This window comes from Geotrypetes seraphini, chromosome 3 (assembly GCF_902459505.1).
Source record: "Geotrypetes seraphini chromosome 3, aGeoSer1.1, whole genome shotgun sequence".
Lineage (NCBI taxonomy): Eukaryota > Metazoa > Chordata > Amphibia > Gymnophiona > Dermophiidae > Geotrypetes > Geotrypetes seraphini.
The window spans coordinates 402,949,489-402,971,909 of NC_047086.1; the positions used below are offsets into that span (position 1 = coordinate 402,949,489).

The 22,421-nt window shown below is 44.3% G+C and overlaps 1 protein-coding gene across 1 annotated transcript in view; it reads right to left on the bottom strand.

Annotated features, from left to right (window-relative positions):
• The window catches only part of LOC117357305, an 86,836-nt gene extending 78,656 nt beyond the window's left edge, over positions 1-8,180 (bottom strand). The window contains exons 1-2 of the mRNA XM_033937676.1: positions 8,174-8,180; positions 3,517-3,605 (exon numbers count right to left, since the gene is read on the bottom strand). Coding sequence (XP_033793567.1) covers positions 3,517-3,605; positions 8,174-8,180 — 96 coding nt within the window. The remainder of the gene's footprint in view (positions 1-3,516; positions 3,606-8,173) is intronic.
• Between the last annotated feature and the right edge of the window lie 14,241 nt (positions 8,181-22,421).

A 22,421-nucleotide genomic window follows, 5' to 3' on the forward strand; every position in this document is an offset into this window, starting at 1 on the left:
TAGATGCCAGAAATGTAGGCCTTTAAAACCTACATTTCCGGCACCTGTCTTTCGCGTAGCCAGGGATCTGTAAACAGCTCCGTTCCGTGACTGACACACAGCTGGTGGCCATTTTTAAGGTGGCCACTGATAACAGCGCCATTTACAGAATCCGGGCTTGAGTGTCCATGGCATGGGCCATAGAGTGACTGACTGGGTTAGGAATTGGTTGAATGGAAGGCAACAAAGTGGAGCACTTACCTCGTCGGCCCGCGCTAAAAGTCTCTAGTGCAACTTGATAAATGGGGGGGGGGGAGTTGTTACTATGTTACATCTATAGAAATTATAAGTAATGGTAGTAGATGTTTAAATAGCTACAGGGCAAAGAAAGTTCTGGAATGAGGAGGAATAGGATAAAGGTAAAAGGAGACAGACTCAGGAGAAATCTAAGGAAATATTTATCGATGGAATGTAAGAGCAGAACCACTGGGAAGGTCCATCAAGCCCAATATCCTGTTTCCACTAGTGGCAAATTCAGGTCACTACCTGGAAAGATTGCAAAAGAATAAAATAGATTTTATGCTGCTTATCCTAAAAATAAGGTGTGTTTTCCCCAAGTCCATCTTAAAAATGGCTTATGGACTTTTCTTATAGGAAGTGGTCCAAACCATTTTTAAACCCTGCTAAGCTAACTGCTTTTACCACATTCTCTGACAAAGTCTAAAATTTAATTACACATTGAATGAAGAATTATTTTCTCCAATTTCTTACAAATTTACTGCTAAGTAGTTTCACTGCGTGCCCCCTAGTCCTTGTGTTTTTAGAAGGAGTAAACAAGCGATTCACGACCACCTGTTTCACACCAATCAGTATTTTGTAGACCTCTGTCATATCTAATCTAATCTTCCATTTGTGAGTCGCACATACCTATACAGGCTCAAAGAGGAAGGGGAAAGAAGGAGGGGAAGAGGACATGGAACGATAAGAGGAGGGACTTGACGTAAGGGATGCTATACAGAAACTGAGAGAGTTAGTTGTCAAAAAGGTGAGTCTTCTTCAGGTTTTTTTCTGTTTGTCTCTTTCCTGATAGCTTCTGGTAGGTCATTCCAGATTTTTACACCCAGATAGGTGTATCTCCCCTGAGCTCTCTTTTCTCCAGGCTGAAGAGCCCTAGCCGCTTAAGCCTTTTCTCACAGAGAAGTCATTGTCATCGCCCTTCTATGTACCTTTTCTTTTTTTTAGTTCAAAGAGTTTTATTTTATTTTTTTTTTAAATTCTTTATTCATTTTCAAGATTACATTAAGTATTAAAATATATTCATTCACATAAACAATAAATACATCACTTATAAACAATCATTAACATATTTCATAAATTTTTATCTCCTCCCCTCCCCCAACCCTCCTTCCCATATATTCCATTATTATATAAAACACATAACAATAAAATCCCCCCCTCCCTGCTCCTTAAATTAATAAAATATAAGGGAAACAATTTTTTTTTTTTTTTTTTTTTACTTAATCCTTACAATATTTTGTTAATGGTTTCCACACATCCTGAAATTTCTTAAAATATCCCCGCTGTAATGCAATAAACCTTTCCATTTTATAGATATGGCATAAAGAGTTCCACCAAAAGGTGTAATTTAATCTCTTCCAATCCTTCCAATTATATGTAATTTGCTGAATGGCAACCCCAGTCATTATTAGTAGTAATTTATTATTATTTCTCATTTCCATACCAAATATCACAGTATCATAGGATAATGCCACTGGGTTATCTAGTAAATTATTAATTTGGTCCCAAATTGATTTCCAAAAATTCATAATAAATGGGCAATGAAACAATAAATGGTCTAAAGTTCCTGCTTCTAAATGACAATGCCAACATCTATTAGACAAAGAACCATCTATTTTTTGCAACCTAACAGGGGTCCATAACGCTCTGTGCAACAGAGAAAACCAAGTTTGTCTCATAGATGCTGACATCGTGCACTTCATCCTCCAAGACCAAATTCGTGGCCATTGAGATGTCATTTGAGTCTCAAAGAGTTTTATTGATTTTATAAGTATGAACTACAAAGCCAACAATATGGGTGCTCCAACAAGGAACACAATATAACAAGATCATTAACGAGTGTGAAGTGCATCCACAATAAAATAACGATCATAGACGGGTAAATGCATAAATAAGAAAGAGGTGAGATGACACAAATCAATGGAAAGAATATGGAATACATTAGGTGAGATGTTCTAACAATGTACCAGAATAATCAGTCTAACAAATCCAGACAAAAAAGAAAGTAATACATACAATATATGGTACGTCATGAAAAGTGCCTGAAATATCATTCGACAAAGGGTGAGGCAAGACAGAGATTATACAAATGAATGCAGAAGTCAAGGATCTGATTTACAATATTCAAGTAAGGGGGACCAGGTTTTTGCATAAGAGGTCATGGAGTTATTGCGTTCAGCAAAATGACATTCATATTTCACTAGGAGACAAATTGAGTTCCACCAAAGATTGACATGCAGTTTAGTAGAACCAATGCCAGGAAGTTCTTCTTCACCCAGAGAGTGGTGGACACATGGAACGCACTCCCGGAGGTTGTGGTGGGGCAGAAGACACTACAGGGATTCAAAGAAGGTTTGGATAAATTCTTGAAGGAAAAGGGGATTGAAGGATACAGATAGAAGTAAGGATAGGTTTTTTTAGGGCAGGGAACACTTTGACAGGTCATGGACCTGATGGGCCGCCGCGGGTGCGGACCGCTGGGTGCGATGGACCTCTGGTCTGATCCCGGTGGAGGCAACTTCTTATGTTCTTATGTTCCAATTGTGGAGGATAGTGGAAAGAGCAGTAAATAGAAGCATAATTAGCAGGCGTTCATGAGTGATGGATAGAGGGGAAGAAAGTATCGAGGAACCAGTAAATAGTAGATCCAAAGAAAAAGCATCAGTAATATGAAAGATGCGGGCAATTGTAGACCACACATTCGACCAGAAAGAGGAGACATGTGTACAAGAATATAACATATGAAATAAGGAGCCATCAGGAGATTTACAAGTCCAACAGCAACCGATTCATTTTGGCCGATTTAGCCGGGGTCCAAAAAGCCCTGTGGTATAAAAATACAGCTGTTTGTACGTGTGAGGCTGATCGAAGTGACTTCAGTTTAGGCCACATGAGTAGCCACGAGTGTTCGGTGAATGAAGTATGTCCCATTTAGCTATGGTATGAGATTGGATGTATTTATACCACTTGGAAGTCTGACCTTTCGTGTTAGAATAGGAAAGAAACAAATTAGGTAAGTCTGGAGGGACAGTGAGAGAGGTGGGAGATGGAAAGGCAGATTTGAGGCTATGATGAAGTTGAATCCAGAGAAAGTGTTGGGATTGAGGAATGTGGAATTTGACCTTTTCTAATTGCATTATATAGTAACAGAGACAGTCAGAGGTTAGGGGCTGGAGAGAAGAGCGGGTAGTAACATAGACTGAGAACAGGAGTTGAACAGAAAGACATTTGCTGACTTACTGGAAGAGCAAGGAAGGCATTGAAATAGTCCAGGAAGAGGTCACTATAGGTCAGCAGCTCCTCCAAACTGTCCTCCAGCACCTCAGCACCTGTCACAAGAGTACCAGTAACAAAGGTATCATCATGCAGCTTATCCACTCCTACTGTATCTGAGATTAGGGTTACCAGACGTGTCCTCCACCCTGCCCCCTCTCCCCCCCCCCCTTGGCATTTGTCCGGGTTTTGGAAAGCTCCTCCGAGCTCCGGCCACATCTGGAGGGCCTCTGAGCATGCGCGGATGATGCCAGACACGTCCCCGCGCATGCTCCAGGCCCTCTAGATGTGGCCGGAGCTCGGAGGAGGAGGCTTTGTGGTGGGGGGCGGGGTTTGGGACAGAACTGGGCGTGGCTAGAGGCAGAACAGGGCGGGTTCATGTGTGCAGGGTTTCCCAGAGAAAAATATGGTAACCCTATCTGAGATCATTTTCAGGCGCTTTTCTGATTCCACAAGCAACTTTTCCATACGGTAATCTCCTTATTTTCTATCTGCCGTTACTTTACCTTATGGGGCTCATTTTCAAAAAAGAAAAACCATTTTAAAAAAATGACATAAAGGGGAACATATTTCTCCTCAACCCCTTCCAATTTGGTATTTTCGAAACCTACCATCTAGATGGCTTTCTGTGCAGTTTGTCTAAATCTCGAGGGGGCATGATAGAGGCGTGGTTGGGGCGGGACTGTGGCGGGCTTATGACTTTGATCCTTTTCTGCCACAATCAAACATTAAAGAATTCGTCCAGAGCGTAATTTGGATGTTTGGGGCTAGACCTGTTCCCTCTGACGTCACTTCCTTGTCACGGGACCCAGAAGTGACGTCAGAGGGAGTGCCGATGCTGGTGTAGGCGACAAGTTGGAGATGCTGCTCGTGCCAGCGAAAAGCTAGAGGTATGGTGGAGGGGGGAGTGAAGGTACGCATGCAGTGGGGGAAGGAGCAAAGGGCAGAGAGGAGGAGAGGTGCTGGCGCCCCCACCAAGACAGCGCCTGGGGCGGTCTGCCCCCCACCACCTCCCCTACTACGGCCACTGTGGTCTGGTCTGGTCTGGTGTATGTGCAACTTGCCCTACCTCTGCTTATTGATCCAACTATTCCAAAGGTGGCATTTAATTGTGGGCAAGGGGCAGCAGGTCTCTACTACTACTATTAATGATTTCTATAGCGCTACCAGGCGCTCGCAGCACTGTACAGAGTCACAAAAAAGATAGTCCCTGCTCCAAAGAGCTTACAATCTAATTCTAAACAGACAAACAGGATGTCATGGATCCAGTTAAGGGGAAGAGTTAATCAGCTGGCTGGGTTGGAGAGCAGAGGACAATCGAGCCATTGTGACATCACTGATGAGGTTGGCTCTCATTGGTGGAATGAGGCATTATGACATCACAATCTCAGCTCTGCTTCCCAAAGACTGAAACTCTTCACACTACTACTAGGAATTATTTCTATAGCGCAACCAGACGCACAAAGTGCTGTACAGAGTCATAAAGAAAACAGTCCCTGCTTGAAAGAGCTTACAATCTAAACAGACAGGATGTCATGGATACAGTTAAGGGGAAGGGTTAATCTGCTGGCTGGGTTGGAGGACAGAGGGGAGTACAGAACAATCTAGCCATTGTGACATCACTGATGAGGTTGGCTCTTATTGGTGGAATGAGGCATTATGACATCACAAGCTCAGCTCTGCTTCCCAAAGACTGAAACTCTTCACACTATTACTATGAATTGTTTCTAGAGCTCCACGAGACGTACGTGGCACTGTACGGAGTCACGAAGGAGACAGTCCCTGCTCCAAAGAGCTTACAATCTAAACAGACAGGAAGTCATGGATACAGTTAAGGGGAAGGGTTAATCAGCGGGCTGGGTTGGAGGGCAGAGGAGTAGGGTTACGGATTGAAGGTCTCTGGCAGCCTATCCCATGGGAGGAAAGGGAGTTCATGGTTTGGGCGGTGTCACCGCGGCCACTTCAGTGTTTTTCAGGCCATTCTTCATTCAATGCACTTAGCATGGAACATACGAACTCGGTCCATCTAGAGCAGAAGAACCTCCCCTGCTGAATAACTGTTGCAAAGAGGATGGGAGTAGACAGGGAGGCAGATTCGGTAGTTTGAAAAGGATTTGTAACGCTGTGGAAGTTAAGGTCCATTCGTTCTTATTGTGAGCCTTATCCGTTTCAACTATTGGCGCTATCTCTTTTGTCAAGTATCCTGGATTATTGCAATATAATGAAGTTAGCAGGTTCCTACAAAAATTCTGCAAAATTCCGCAGTGCATCTGCTTTTTAATCTGAAGAAATCTGATCATCTTTCCATTTTATACCAGAAATTACATTGGCTCCCAATACAGGCCAGGGATGGGCTTGTTATAAGATCATGTTTGATTTAGCTCCTTCTTACTTACATGCTCATCTTTCATTTTCGGTCCCAAAACGATCTTTGTAAAATATTACTTATTTCACTTTGTCATCAGTACAGGAATGTAAGTAAAAAGATATGGAACCAAGTTACTTTCCTACTGGTGACCTGTCATTCCTGCGCCAGACAAAAACGCACTGACAATCCCGCGCAGGACTTATCCACGCTGGCTTAAAACAGTTACTGTTAGCGTTGTGGGGGGGGGGGGCGTGGGAGGGGAACCCCTCACTAAACTTACAAGTCTTCGCACTTCTGTTGAGGGGGGTGTGGGAGGGAACCCCCCACTACCCTAAAAACTGCCAAATACCCCCTACACTAAGCAAAGGGCAGCTTTCAGGGTAGTCCCCCCCCACACCCCCTCACAGCGCTAGCAGTAACTGTTTTAAGCCAGCACGCATAAGTGCTGTGTGGGATTGTCGGTGCGTTTTTGTCCAGTGCGCTTCTGTTACGGCACCCTAAAAACGTTTGCAGGTGTTTTCGCTTTCATTCGTCTGACTTTTTAGCCCCTGCATCCTGCATTTTAACGGAGTCGTCTACATTTTCAGACCCTATTAGGGGCATTTTCAAAACACGAAGACATCCAAAAGGCAGCATTAATGGGCATTTGGATGTTTTTCTAGCCTTAACGGCCAAGTGTCAATTCTTTAAACATTTTTTTCTGGACATCTTGCAAGGCATCTTAGCCGCTGTACGTCCAAAATTAAAGTGGGGGTGGGGTGTAGATGTGCTTTGGGCAGGCATCTTGCGGTAAAAATCAAACCTTTCCCAAGACATCCTGGACGGAACTTAGATGTTCTGAGTTAGACCTGTTTTAAAAGTCTCTAAGTGCCAAAAAAGGTACCCAAACTGACCAGATGAACACTGGAGGGATTAAGTTATGCCCCCTCCCCCCCCCCCCCACACACACTCCCCCAGTGAAACAGTGATAGTTTTCCCTCTTGGATTTATTAATTGTGTTGATTTTGATCATGAAATTCTACATCCCCCTACCTTGTGTTTTTTCCCCTAACTATTCTATTTATAATATTTTGTAGTTCAATTCCCTTTTTTTCCCCTTTTTCTTGTCTGTGAAGTTTGTTAATAGTCCTGTTTGTTTTTAAGTCTATGTTAAATATTGTATTACCCCTTAATATTGTAATTTTAATTGTGAGCCCGCCGGGACAGATAGGGAAAATGCTTGATTACCTGATTGTAAAACCGCTTAGATAACCTTGATAGGCGGTATATAAAAAATCCTAATAATAATAATAATAATAATTTATCGCTTTGAATTGTGATTAAGCGATTAATCAAAAACACTAATAAACTTGAAACTTGAAACTACATACCTGTCTGTAGAACAGCAACGTCTGGTATGGGAAAGCCTAGTAGAGCATGAAACAGGTGTCTTAAGTAGCCTGGTGGGTGGGCTAGTGAGCCATAGGAGGACCAAGCCCATAAGCCACTCTAATCACTACATTTATGGTGGAAAGTGTGAGCTCACCAAAATCCTACTTTATAGGTGCTATATAGGTGCCACCTGCAGCCATAAGGGCTAGTAGGGTGGTAAACAGGTGGGTATAGTAGCTTTAGGGGGGGGGTTTGGAGGGGTCAGTATAAATTATAAGGGGGTTATGGTGAGATGTACTTCTGGCACCCTTTATGTGAAGTTCACGGCAGTGCCCTCTGAGGTGCCCCACTGCTCTGTTGGGATGTCTTTGTGGACAGTCCATTCCAATGCTGGCCCCTTTCACGTCCAAATGGTCTGGATTTGAAATGTTTTGAACATGGACGGTTTTGTGGTTGAAAATGGCAAACAAAGTTGGACTTCCTACGGCTGGATGTCCTGGCGGCCAAAATGTCTAAGTAGATGATTTTAAAAAAAAAAAATTGTTTTTGCCGATTTTGAAAATGGCTGTTTCTCCACCTCTGACTTTGGATGTCTTGTGGGAAACGTCCAAAGCCAGACTTAGACATCCTATCGCAAATGCGCCTCTATGAGCCCATTTCCTGTATCTGTGTCCAATAAGATTAACTTAAGTGCAGCAGAATGTCTGAAATTTCCACTCTAGTTGCTATGGACAGCACAAATCCAATTTACTGAATATTCTCTCCATAGTGAGAGGATAGTGGAACCTTCTAACCCACTAATTTAATCTCCCTTGAAAGGACACCTGCTTATCAGGCACATTAGGTAGCCACCAGGTCCAGGAGCTCAAAGTAACTGTTACTCACCTGCCATTTGGGGTTGATTTTCCCCAATCACACCTGCCTGGTTAGGAATTGATCAGTCCCCCTCAGAACTGAGGTGACTCCAATGGCATGCATTCCCCTCCTGTGACTGCAGACAAGCTCACTGGTGTCGTCTGTGTTGCTTTTCTGGAGAATAGCTATTGACATACGGTGGTGGCTAAGTTACCAGATGGGTGAGGCAGAAAGCTGAATGCTTTTAAGTATACAGAAACTCTGTTCTGAAAAGAGAAGGCTCCACTTCTGTTTGGAAAGAAAATGGGATATCCATGTTCACAAACAAGTCATTTAATTAATGTTCTAGAAACACAGACTGTGACGGCAACTAAAGATCTCCAGGTCATTCTTGTCTCCTAGTTCTCTTTGCTACAGCAGAATTGTGGGAATTGGCTTTACCTCACTGCTGAAGTGAAGGTCCTGCCACGGGGAGATGTCACAGCTGCTTGACACCAGGCATTTTTCTCTATTTCTACCCCCTGCCCCCACCCCCACCTATTCACAGCAAGCATTCATGGGAGAGTCAGAATTTGAATCCTGCTTACCAGATCTTTGCTCTGGCACCACTGCAGACACAGGGGCTCAGACCTTCAACCTTCCCCCATAGAATTGATAATTAAACAACACTCATAACCACATTTCCCACCCCATAATATTCAGATTCTGGTATCGGTAACAACTTTATGTAGCTCCCCCCGCTATCCCCTCCAGAAAAAAACTTCACACAGGGCTCGTAGAGCAAATCTGCCATATCATTACAGTATGACTCCCAAACTCCACACACCGGCACTCTTCACCTTATCACACCAGGCTCTACAATACAATCAACACCGTACACCATTCACTCAAAACAAAAATCAACCCCGATTTTTGTAGATTCTTATACACTAGCTGAATCCCTCCCCTCAATCACATATGCAGAAGATAGACAAATCTACGCCTGACTACAGATTAGAAAGAGTGACATACAAAGATATACAAGATGCACATTCCCAAAGCTGTCAAATCACTAAACTGAAAATAAAAATGCATTTTTACCTTGTTATTTTTCTAATTGCATTGATCTCAGTCTCTCTTTTCTGCTGTCCTCTTTTCTATTTTCTCTCTCTTTTTTTCTATAGTTTTCTTTCCATTCCCTGTTTCTTCTCTCTCCTATATTTATTTATTTAATTTGGTTTCTATCCCATCCTCCCCCAAAGAGCCCAGGTCAACATACACAATATACAGTTAAAAGGTGACAATTTACCATAGTTACAGTACAAATTTTTTCAGGTTCAACTTTTTATCCTAATGCGACACATTCCAAGGATCTTGTATCAATATACATTTCTTTGTAATCTGTTGGTCGTTGGCGGGGCAGTTAGGTGAACAGGTATATTTATATCGCTTTCCTAAAGTCGAGGAGTCCTTCAAGGGACCTAATCGGTGGAGGCAGTTGATTCCAGTGGCTCAGTATGAGTTCACACCATTTGAGGCCTCCCAGACCTACTCCTTCCCTTACCCGTCTCTATATTGATCTCTCCCTTTCTTCTCTCTTTTCAGCCTTTATCCACTTGGTGGTAGATTCTCCTCCTTCTTTCTCCAGCCCCAAGTCTCCCTTTTTTTCCTCCGCACTTACTTGCCATCTTTCTAGCTTTCATTCTCTTCCCAGGTCAGCTCTCCAATGGAAAAGCTGCATGTAGATGGTTGAGAGGGTGGCTTCTACCATTAACTTAAAACTCTGCCACACAGGAAACTAAATAGATGCAAATTTCGTGCATACAGAACTTGTAGGCTAATTAGAGAAAAGCCTGCCAGATACATGCGCACAAAGTTTCCGCAGTAAGTGCAGCTTCTTTTGTGCATGTGCAAAGAAATGTATTAGCTGTCTTTTCATGAAGTCAATGCAGTTTACAATACATTGAATAGCAACCAGGTACTCTGTAAGTATCTTCCCTATCTGTCCAAGCAGACTCACAATCGAACTGTGGTACCTGGGGAGATGTAGGGGTTAAGTGACTTGCCCAGAGTCACAGGGAGCAGGCTGGGATTGAACTCACAACCTGAGGGTGCTGAGGTGGCGGCTCCATCCACCAGGCCACTCCTCCCCTCCTGGTGCTCTGTATATAAAAATTAGCATTGCAAAACTTTCACTGCTTGGCCATGGTTTGCTGCCTCCACAGAGGTAATTCTATAAACTGGTGCCTTGCCTGGGCTGTGATGTTGTGATGAAGGAGCAGATCTTCTGTTTGCAGATTATTTACACTAGTGTTGCCCGATTCAGGAAAAAAAATTTTGATTCGATTCGATTTTCCTGCCCAATTGGGTGTTTTGTGTTTTTTTTTTTCAAACATCCTGGTGGGTTTATTTTATAGCCTCTTCACCCCCTTTGCCTTCTCCTACCCACACTGGCGCTGTGATGTAAACAAAATAAACAAAAAAGACTTTTCCTCTCTCTATTAAATCCTAGCTCATGTTTGCGGTCTAACACCAGCTCTGGCAGGATACACTTTTCAAATCTGACATATTGTAATCACAAAACAGAAAATACAATTATTTTTTCTACCTTTTGTTGTCTGGTCATTATTCAAATCTTGTTGGTCCCAGGCTCTGGTTGTCTTCTGCTAACTCGCTTGCCAGGGTCTCCTTTTTCTCCGTGCTAACCATCCATCTTCCATCTCTGTCCTCCCCTTCCCTCCCCCGGAGGTCTGGCATCTTTGCTTTTTTCATCTCCATCCATGCAGCTGCAGTGATGGACCCCCACCATCCCCAGATCCACCATCTCTCCTTTTCTCAACTACCCTTTCATCCAGCATCTCTCCCTCCTTTCCCAGAGTAACATTTCTCCTTCCCTCCTTTCTGCCTCACCATCCATCTCGCTCTCTCCATGAGCCCAATACTTTCTGCTTCCTGCATGCTTTCTCTCTCTGTCCTTGCCTCTTCCCTTGAGTGTCAACCCTCCTTCCTACCCCCAACCCAACATGATCTCTCCCCATGCACCATCTCACCCTCCACTCCAATGTGTAGCACCTTTCCTTCCCCTCCCTTTCTGCCAGGTCCAGCAGCACCTCTTCTTCCTTCCTTTTACCTCCCCCCTGTCTAGCAGTACCCCTTCCCCTTCCCTTCCCTGCTCCCCCTGACCAGCAGTACACCTTCTCCCTTCCTTCCCTCCGTGTACTCCCTCGAAGGTCTGCCCCCCCCAGGGCCTGGCCAACCCCCCTTATTTGCAGGTCCTCCGGCTTCCCTAGTGCCTCCCACTCTTACCGCAGCCTGCATAGAGGATCGCCGGTGCTCTACGTGATCCTTGTAGGCTGCCACAGTCCTCAAAAGCACGTTCCCTCTGATGTGGTCCCGCCGCTCCTTTGACAGGGGCAAGATCGCGTCAGAGGGAATGTGTATTTGAGGACTGTGACAGCCTACAAGGATCGCATAGAGCACCAGCGATCCTCTCTGCAGGCTGTGGTAAGAGTGGGAGGCCCGGGGGGGAAGTCGGAGGATGCAGGAAAGAGCGCCAAAGCAGCCAAAGCATGGAACAAGATAAAATCCGCTTTTTTGCAGCTCTTCCCAACTAACCCTCCCCCCTTGCCCCCTAAAGCAGGAGCGGCAGGCCAGCAAGAGGCAACCCTGCCGCTCATGCTTTAGGAAGGCACAGGAAGGAGGGTCGTTCACTGAATCGGCCAGGCTTATTTTTTTTAGAAAATCAAATCGATTCAAATCAATTCACCCAAAGTGAATCAGTGAATCGATTCAAATCGGAAATCGGGCAGCACTAATTTACACTAAAAATTATACTGGATATGTTGTACAGTCTGCATCAGCTGTTATACTGTAGTAATCCCCATTTTCATGTTGACATATATTTATCATATATTGAGGTAACCTGACTCCTGAGGCCACAATATGGCTCTTGGTCAAGTCATTTTTTTTGTCTTATTGAATAAACTTGGTTTGATATTATAAGTCCATTGTTTTGACTCGTCTTTTTTTGCATGGCCTTGTCTTATGCACCCCATATGCGCATCATAGATGGGGAATGAAGGCTTTCCGACAGTGGGCTGTCACAGAATGGAATAGGCCATCCTTTGAGATCAGGAAAATACCATCGTATATAGAAACATAGAAGATGATGGCAGAAAAGGGCCACGGCCCAACAAGTCTGCCCACTCTAATGACCCACCCAGTGGCGTACCTAGGGTATGTGGCACCCGGGGCCCATCATTTTTTGACACCCCCCCCCCCCCCCATGTAAAAATTTTTTTTTTTTTTTTTTTTTTTTGCAATAACCATGAAATGGAATAAATGGTCAGAATAGAAACAGGCAGTGAAAATTTTCTTTTATTGAACCTCATATATGTAACCATTATTCCAAACATAACATAACATAAATTATGTCTAAATTGTCATGACATTACAAGTACATATGGAGTAGTTGCAGGTGATGCTTGGGACAGTTCTGATTGTGTTAGTTCGGTTTTATGTGTTTTTTGAATAGAAGGGTTTTTATTTCTTTTTGAAGGTTTTGCAGTCTGTGGTTGTAGAGTTGGGGGTCGAGTGTTGCAGCTCGAATGGCTAGGAGGTTGTCGAACAGTTTTTTTCTTTTGACGTTTTTGGTTGGAGGGTGTGTGAATGGTGCACAAGTTCTCCTATGTCTGTTTGAAGTGGATTGAATTATTTAGCTGAAGAAATTAGTTACCCCCCATTCCACACACATTAATTCTCTTCCATTTTTGTTCCCATTATAAAAAACACTGATAAGTTCCCAGAAAAAAAATACATTAAAATAAGAAGTGAAAATAAAGGCCCCTACAGATGAGAACATAACATAAGAATAGCCTAACTGGGTCAGACCAATGGTCCATCATGCCCAGTAGCCCATTCTCATGGTAGCCAATCCAGGACACTAATACCTGGTCAAAACCCAAAGAGTAGCAACATTCCATGCTACCGATCCAGGGCAAGCAGACACTTCCCCCATGTCTTAATAACAGATTATGGACTTTTCCTCCAGGAATTTGTCCAAATCTTTCTTAAAACCAGCTACACTATCTGCTTTTACCATAACTTCTGGCCACTTCATTTTTAAGTTTAGATCTTTCCTTTCAAACAGAGACCTTGCTAGATGTCAAATACAGCACAAGGTAACTTCACATGGACTTAGCTGTGCAGGAAATGTGAATCTCCTCATACACCCACCATATAGTGCAAAAATGTGCAAAGGTCTGTTTTTTTCTTTCGATCACTACATAGCCTAATGCCACACAAGCAGCGCTGTTACAAACATATTCTGTAGGTCAATGCTAAGGAGATAAACCACTGGAAGAGATCCCAAAACAACACCCAAAGACCCACTCAGTGTGTGAATCAGTTGAGTGGAGTGGACTAACTGGGGGGTGGAAATGGGCCCGGAGTTTGCTCAGCAGAATTTCCCAGACCACCTCTTCCTCTCAACACATTGACACACTGCCACCATCACCACTAGGAACACCTCACTGGGTAGGCCAGCTATGCTATAAACTTTATAAAACACATTATTATATTTTCTTATAAAGCACATATTTTAACTGACCTCTCTGACATCCTCAGCCTTTCCATTCACAAAAATAGAAGGAAGAAAAGTTCCCATTTCCTGCTGTCTCATGTCCCCGGCCTATACAATATTTTTTTTCTGCAGACCCTTCAAAAGTCTGACCAAATCCTCGTTTCACTTGCATTATAAAGTACTGAGGATGCCATCTCTCCCCAATCCCAGGTCCTAAAGTCTAAGACAGTAGCGCAAACTAATGCTGCCAGATACAGGAAAAAAAAATTTTGATTCGATTCAGCCCTATTGAATTGGATTTTCAATTCGATTTTCCTGCCCAGTTGGGTGATTTTTTCAAAACTCCTGGTGGGTTTTATAGCTTTTTCACCCCCTTTGGCTTCTCCTAACCACACTGGCGCTGTGGTGTAAATAAAATAAAGAAACAAAAAGGACTTTTCCTCTTTCTGTTAAATCCTAGCTCACGTTTGCAGTCCAACACCAGCTCTGGCAGGATACACATTTCAAATCTGACATGTTATAATCACAAAACAGAAAATAAAATTAATTTTTCTACCTTTTGTTGTCTGGTTATATTTCAAATCTTGTTGGTCCAAGGCTCTGGTTTTCTTCTGATAACTTGCTTGCCAGGGTCTCCTTCTTTCTGCATGCTAACCATCCATCTGCCAACTCTGTCCTCCCTTTCCATTTCCCTTCCCTTCCCAGGAAGTCTGGTATCTTTCCTTTTTTTCATCTCCCTCCACAGATCCACCTTTTCTTAAATACCCTTTCATCCGGCATCTCTCCCTCCTTCCCCACCATCCCAGAGTCCACCATCTCTCCGTTTCTTTTCCTAATTACCCTCCTATCCAGTATCTCTATCCCTCCTCCACACCATCCCTTGTGTCCAATTTCTCTCCCTTTCTGTTCCTTCCCTCCCTAAATCCCATGGTCCATCCCTCTCCTCTATTTTCAGACCCATTATTTCTTCCCCCCCCCCCAAAGTTTGGCATATGCATGTCTCTTTGAACACCCCCTTCCCTCCGTGTACTTCTAAATCATGGTCCCCCCCCCAAAGGCCTGTCCCCCCTTAAAGGTCTGCCTGTCCCACCTTGAAGGCCTGCACCCCCCTTGAAGGCCTGTCCCTTCCCCTTGTAGGCCTGTCCCCCCCTTGAAGGCCTGCCTGCCTGTCCCCCCCTTGAAGGTCTGCACCCCCCGAAGGCCTGCACCCCCCCGAAGGCCTGTCCCCCACTTGAAGGCCTGTCCCACCCCCTTGTAGCTTCTCCCCCCCCTTGTAGGCCTGTCCCCCCTTGAAGGCCTGCCTGCCTGCCTTTCCCCCCTTGAAGGCCTGTCCCCCCTTGAAGGCCTGCACCCCCTTAAAGGCCTGCACCACCCCCCTCGAAGGCCTGCACTCCCTTGAAGGTCTGCCCCCCCCCCCCCGAAGGCCTGTCCCCCACTTGAAGGCTTGTACCACCCCCTTGTAGCTTCTCCCCCCCTTGTAGGCCTGTCCCCCCCTTTAAGGCCTGCCTGCCTGCCTTTCCCCCCCTTGAAGGCCTGTCTCCCCCTTGAAGGCCTGCACCCCCCTTGAAGGCCTGTTCCCCCCCTTGAAGGCCTGCACCCCCTTGAAGGTCTGCACCCCCCCAAAGGCCTACACCCCCCCCGAAGGCCTGCACCCCCCTGAAGGCCTGCCTGCCCCCCTTGAAGGCCTGCACCCCTTGAAGGTCTGCACCCCCTCCCCGAAGGCCTGTCCCCCCTTGAAGGCCTGCCTGCCTGCCTGTCACCCCCTCCCCCTTGAAAGCCTGCTTGCCTGCCCGCCCGCCCCACCCTGAAGGCCTGATGCCCCGACCCACCCCGAAGGACCGCTCGCCCCCCTGGCCTCCCTGCACCACCTATGAAGCAGCCGCAGCAGGATCGCGAAGTCAGCGTCAGCGATCCCTGCGCTGCTTCCTGCGCCACGGTCCCGCCCCTCCTCTGACGTCAGAGGAGGGGCGGGATCGCGGCGCAGGAAGCAGCGCAGGGATGCTGACGCTGACTTCGCGATCCTGCTGCGGGCTGCTTCACAGGTGGTGCAGGAAGGTCAGTGGGGCGAGCGGTCCTTCGGGGGTGGCGGGGGACTGAACGGCAAGGCCGGGAACACCCCCTTAGGGCTGGTACCCGGGGCGGCCCCCCCCCCCCCCCCCCCCCCTAGGTACGCCACTGGACCCACCCCCTAATTTCTTCCTTGAAGTGATCCCACATGCTTATCCCATTTTCTCTTAAAATCCAGAACACTGCTGGCCTCAATTACCTGCAGTGGAAGACCATTCCAATGATCAACCACCCTTTCAGTGAAGAAATACTTCCTGGTGTCACTATGAAATCTCCCACCGCTGAGTTTCAACGGATGTCCTCTTGTTGCCGTAGGTCCTTTAAGGAAAAAGATATACTCTTCTACCTTAATACGGCCCGTGACATATTTGAACGTCTCAATCATGTCTCCCCTTTCTCTACGTTTCTCGAGTGAGTATAGCTGCAACTTACCCAGCCGTTCCTCATACGGAAGATCCTTGAGTCCTGAGACCATCCTGGTGGCCATTCGCTGAACCGACTCAATTCTCAGCACATCCTTTTGATAATGTGGTCTCCAGAATTGTACACAATATTCCAGATGATGTCTCACCATGGATCTGTACAACGGCATTATAACTTCGGGCTTCCAGCTGACGAAACTTCTTCGGATACAACCCAACATTTGTCTAGCCTTGGATGAAGCTTTCTCCACTTGATTGGCAGTCTTCATGTCTTCACTAATGATCACTCCCAAGTCTCGTTCTGCTGCAGTTCTTGCTAAGGTCTCACCATTTAGGGTGTAAGTTCTGCATGGATTTCTGCTGCTAAGATGCATGACCTTACACTTTTTGGCATTAAAACTTAGTTGCCAAGTTGAGGACCAATGTTCCAGTAAGAGTAGGTCTTGCGTCATACAGTCGGGCACTGTGCTTTTGCTTACTATGTTGCATAGTTTGGCGTCATTGGTGAATAATGTAATTTTACCTCGAAGCCCCTGAGCCAGGTCCCTTACGAAAATATTAAATAGGATCGGACCCAAGACTGAGCCCTGCGGCACTCCACTGATCACTTCTGACGTTTCGGAGAGAGTACCGTTCACCACCACTCTCTGAAGTCTACCTCTGAGCCAGTCTTTTACCCATGCAGTTAATGTTTCTCCTAATCCCCCTTTAGGAAGGCCCTGAAAACATGTTTCCTAGACTTCAAATTTTTATTTTTATGTGTTTTATTATTGTGCTTTTATTATTTTGCTGTATTGTTCACCATCTTGAATGGCAATTTGTTCACCAAGAGGTAAACACAAGCAAAGAATCCAGCAAAACTGCACAAAGATAGCAGTAAGATATCGATACGAAGAACAAAAGGAGAAACTTCAGGAATGGTGTACAAGACGCCAAGCCTTTAATGAACAAACATAAATATGATCATGAAACAGTTTGTATCCAAAAAGGTTGGTGAACCGGGAGCAGACATGGTCCGTGTTTCGAAGAAACACTCCTTCCTCAGCGGTCCAAAAGCATATCATATACAAGGAAACCTTATGGATAACAACCGGAAACAGCGGTATGAACAACTGAGCAGGGTGCAGGAGCTCACACAACTTGCTCAGTTGTTCACCACACTACTGTTTCCAGTTGTTATCCATAAGTTTTTCTTGTATATGATTCGCTGTCGGCTCCCGGTTCAGCAACCTTTTTGGATACAAACTGTTTCATGACCATATTTATGTTTGTTCATTAAAGACCTGGCGTCTTGTACACCATTCCTGCAGTTTCTCCGTTTGTAATTTGTTCACCAAGAGAATGGTATGTACATTTTTAAAAATAAAAAAAATATGAAATAAATATTTGGTAGTAACACATGAATGTACATTAGGCATTATTCTATATGGTGGCGTCTAAATACAGGGCAGATCATGAGTGGACCATGGACATGCCTTCAAGTGTCACTTGGTGTAGATAGTGATGCCCATCTACACTTGCCACTGTCATGGCACAAATGGTCGTGTGGCACAGTGGTTACATTACATTGATGTCTTCTATCTCGCCAATACCTTTCTGTTCTAGGCGGTTTACAACAAGAAATTAGCCTGAGCATTCCCAGGGAGATTACAAGGTTGATAGCTATAGTATGTGTCGGGATCTGGGAATGGTCGATACGGTTTGGTTAGATCATTTGACAAATTTCTTGAATAGTATGTTTTCAGTTCTTTCCTGAATATTTTGTAGTTGGGCGTCGTGGTCAGCAGATTTGAGAGGTGCTGGTCTATTTTTGCTGCTCTAGTGGCTAATAGACTGTCATATATTTTTTTTTATTTGCATGCCTTTGATTGGGGGGTGGTTAAAGTGTGCTTGAGTTCTCCTTGGTCTGGATGTGTTTTTCCAGATTAGGCGGTTGTTCAGATAGCTTGGTCCATTTCCATTTAGGGATTTGAATAAGGTACAGTAGAATTTATGTTGTATGCGTGCTTCTACTGGGAGCCAGTGTGAGTTTTGGAAAGCTGAGGTCATGTGGTCGTATTTTTTCAGCGAGTATATTAGTCTTAGGGCTGTATTTTAGACTGTTTGTAATTGGTAAAAGCTATAGCCTCAGCACCCTAAAGTTGTGGGTTCCAACCCACGATGTTCCTTGTGATCCTGGACAAGTCACTTAATCCCCCCATTGCCCCAGGTACATTAGATAGATTGTGAGCCCACCAGGACAGACAGGGAAAAATGCTTGAGTACATGAATATGTTCATGTAAACCATTCTGAGCTCCCCTGGGAGGGTATAAAAAACTGAATGACTAAATAAATCAACTCTGGTGCACCCATGCCAATGTATGCTAATATTTTCTAATGGCATCTTGGTACACAGATGCCATTATAGATTTAGGCCCTGATTCTATAAGTAACACCTAGATTGGGGCTGCCCAGCCGAGTTCTCTGCAGAACTCAAAATTGTTTGTCTTAATTGGTGTGGTTATTGACTACACTCTTATAATCTAATTTTAAACAATTTAAAAATGAATATTGAGTTCCATGTGGAACTTGGTGTGACCCCTACTGATGTCTACAATGAGGCGTCTACTCGAAACATAGGCGTGGTTAGGGGCAGAGAATAGGCGTGAAGAAAGAAAAATGCTGATGAATCCTGCTACACTAGTTTGACCTGCACCATCTGCTGGAGACAGAGAAATACTGACAAGTTCTAGGCTGCATCACTTCTTTTTTTTTATTTTTTTTATAAGTTTTCAAATTATACATTCAAGATTAACTTGTACAGAAAGAATGTTCAAGACATAGAAAACAAAATTATATTCATCAATCCTTACAAAGCAATATGAAATAATTAACTTAAATCTTCTCATGTCCTCAAAGGGATCCAAAATGTAAATTAAAGTGAGAGAAAGAAAGAAAATACTTCTTATAAGAAACTGATTAGCTAACAAAGGTTAGGGCATCTAATTTTTATAGAACATTGTCTTTCTCCAGACGAGATAGGGACAGGAGTGTTGTCAATTGGGGAGTCTCAAAGAAAACAAATTTCTGAGTTTTATAATGAATTACACTCTTATACGGATGGCGAAGAAAAAAAGTAACCCCTAAGGCCAAAACACCAGGTTTTAGTAATAGAAATTCTCTTCTACGCCTTTGTGTATCCCTTGCTAAATCTGGGAACATTTGTATCTTATGGCCTAAGAATTCTTTTTGCTTATTTTTATAAAACATTCTCAAAAGCCAAATTTGATCAGAGCTACAATAAACAGTAAAGTAGCTGGAACAGCTACATCCCTATGAGATGTTTCCAATAAAGTTGATATGTTCATAGATTCCTGATTTGTCTCTTATTGATTATTCTGCATCTTACTTGGAAGATAATAAACTTGTGTAAATGGAGGTAATGAAACCTCAGGAACCTCCAAGATTTCCAAGAGATAGCGTTTCTACATTTCTCTAGGAGTTACCAGTGATGTCATTGGGAAGTTCTAAACTGCAGCACTCTTATACTGGTGATGTCACTGACAAATTCCAGACTGCATCTAGGACCAGTGTTTAGGCATAGAGGGGATGTAGGGCAGAAATAATGAAGGGGGCCACCAAGTCTTCCTTCAGGATATACCACCTTCAGCTTGAGGTAGGCTTGGAGCCCCCTGTGGCATGGGACCCAGGGCAACTGCCCTGGTAGTCACCCCTCAACACTGGCCCTGGCTGCACCATTGTTTATACTGGTGATATCAATGGAAAGTTCTAGATCACATTGCTCCTTATATCAGTGATTGCAATAACAAGTTCCAGGCTGTACCATTCTTTCCACTGATGATGTCACTGACAAATTAAGCATCTCTGTCTCCCTCTGCTGTTAATGTGGCACAACCCATCAGTCTGGACTGGTCTAGCAGGATGGAAAGGAATATATTTTAAGGAAGCAAAAACTGAGGTATCGGTCTGGAACAACAATAGTTTTCCCAGCTGAGAGCAGATCAGGAGATGTATGAAGATCAAAAATTGCATCAGGATTGGGTGACTTCCTAATCTAATCTTCATTTTATATACCGAATCTACTCCCTAAGGAGCTCGACTCGGTTTACAGTTCGTTAAAAAATGAAGCATAACAAGTAAAAACTGTGGGATAAAAACAGAAATTGGTTAGATTAGATGGAAGGAGAAAGTTAGAAAAGAATATGTTGAATTGCTTAAAATTATTATACGACAGCTAAAATCAAATTAGCTATTGTGAAAACAACCAGGTTTTTAAACTTTTTTGAAATTGAAATAATTGATCTACCAGTCTTAGAGAATCTCCCTGTCAAGGCATTCAGAGAAAGACTTATCCACCCCCTTGAATTTTAAGTTCAAGGAAAAGACACATTTGAGGATCACAGAATCTGGCTAAATGAAGTGGATGTGTCTTTGGAACTGTAAAATCAGTCTAGAGCATCATTGTTGCCTCAGCTCAATCTTTACTACCTGAGACTTTAGACAAAGAGTCTCTGCTAGGCCCTGAAGAACCCTTCCCTCCCCCAGAAGAACCCACAACAGAAGTGAAAAAAAAACACCTGAGGGGTGACAGTGACCCTGCTCCATTTCAAGAGGCCTCTGAGGATGAACGAGAGGAAGAGCTACACATGTTTCATGATCTGTCACGGGAACAAAGAAACTGCATGATGGGAAGGGAGCTGAGATTTTGCTTCTCTCTGATGAAGAAGCCTGAATAAATCCTCACAAGAAAGCCCCAGAGAGGACGTATTGGTGCCCGTTTGCTGAGGTAGTTTGTTTTTTTGCGTAGCTTGCCTGTATGAAAACCTCACCAGGACTGAACAGTGGGATATGACAGCCAAAAATGCAAACTGCTCTTTCAGCTGGGGTTGCCAGCGCTGGTTGGAGTGGTTCCTGGAATGCTTATTTGATGAAGTAATGGCTCCAAAAACTTGCTGGTCACGGGCAGAATGGATTACTCAATGTTTGCTCCCACAGAATGCAAGCAGCAGTGAGTGGAGGTCAGAGCCAGCATACAAAACTGAAGAACATTACAGAAATCACCACCCAGAGAGTGGTAGAAAACTGGAACGCTCTTCCAGAGTCTGTCGTAGGGGAAAACACCCTCCAGGGATTCGAGACAAAGTTAGATAAGTTCCTGCTGAACAAGAGCGTGCGCTGGTAGGGCTACTCTCAGGGCGCTGGTCTTTGACCAGAGGGCCGCCGCGTGAGCGGACTGCTGGGCACTACGGACCACGGGCCTGACCCAGCAGCGGCAGTTTTTATGTTCTTAATAAGCCAAATCGTTTAAACAAGTTTAAGGGTTTCCTTTTCAGTGCATTTTAAATGCTGCATGTGTGGGTCTCCGTGGCTGTCCTGGTGCATAGCGGTTGGTAGGAGGAAGGGCACATGTGAGATTGTAAGACTAAGAGGAAACGAGGAGAAATAGATGGAAAGTGATGAGGAAAACCCAGCAATGTCTGCATTGCTTTCTCGCTCTTTGCTTTTCTCTTTCCTGTCTCATGATTTGTAGCTCCTTTCTGTACTATTTCTGTGTCTTATTTAATTTATTGTATACTGCAAAAGGTGGTATATTACATTTTTTAAAAACCTGTTTGGTATTTACTGAAGAAGAGTTTGGGAAAGGGGCATCAGTTGTTGGCAGGGGTACATAAGATAGTGGGACTGATGCCACAGCATTTTTGGCCATTTCTCGCCCCTCCCCCTTTGTGGCGTACTAAGGTTCCTCGTATGTAGATGGCAGACTGTATTGCTAAAGTAGCTTCCTTTTAGGACCTTATAATTATTATGCATGTAATTGTAAACATCTTCTTGGCACTAAGAATCTAAGAATAGTCTTATTGGGTCAGACCATCAAGCCCAGTAGCCCCTTCTCACGATGGCCAATCCAGGTCCCTAGTACCTGGCCAAAACCCAAAGAGTAACAACTTTCCTTTATCTCAGAGTAAGCAAGATTCCGGAACCCCAATGAGAGCAACATTCCAGAGCTGACATTGTGATGTCATAATGCCTCATTCAACAGTGCCTCAGAGCCAACCTCATCAGTGATGTTACAATGGCTTAATTGCCCTATACTTGGCTCACGTAAGAACATCAGAATAGCCATACTGGGTCAGACCAATGGTCCATCAAACCCAGTAGCCCGTTCTCACGGTGGCCCAATCCAGGTCACTATGCCCTGGCCAAAACCCAAGGAGTAGCAAACATTCC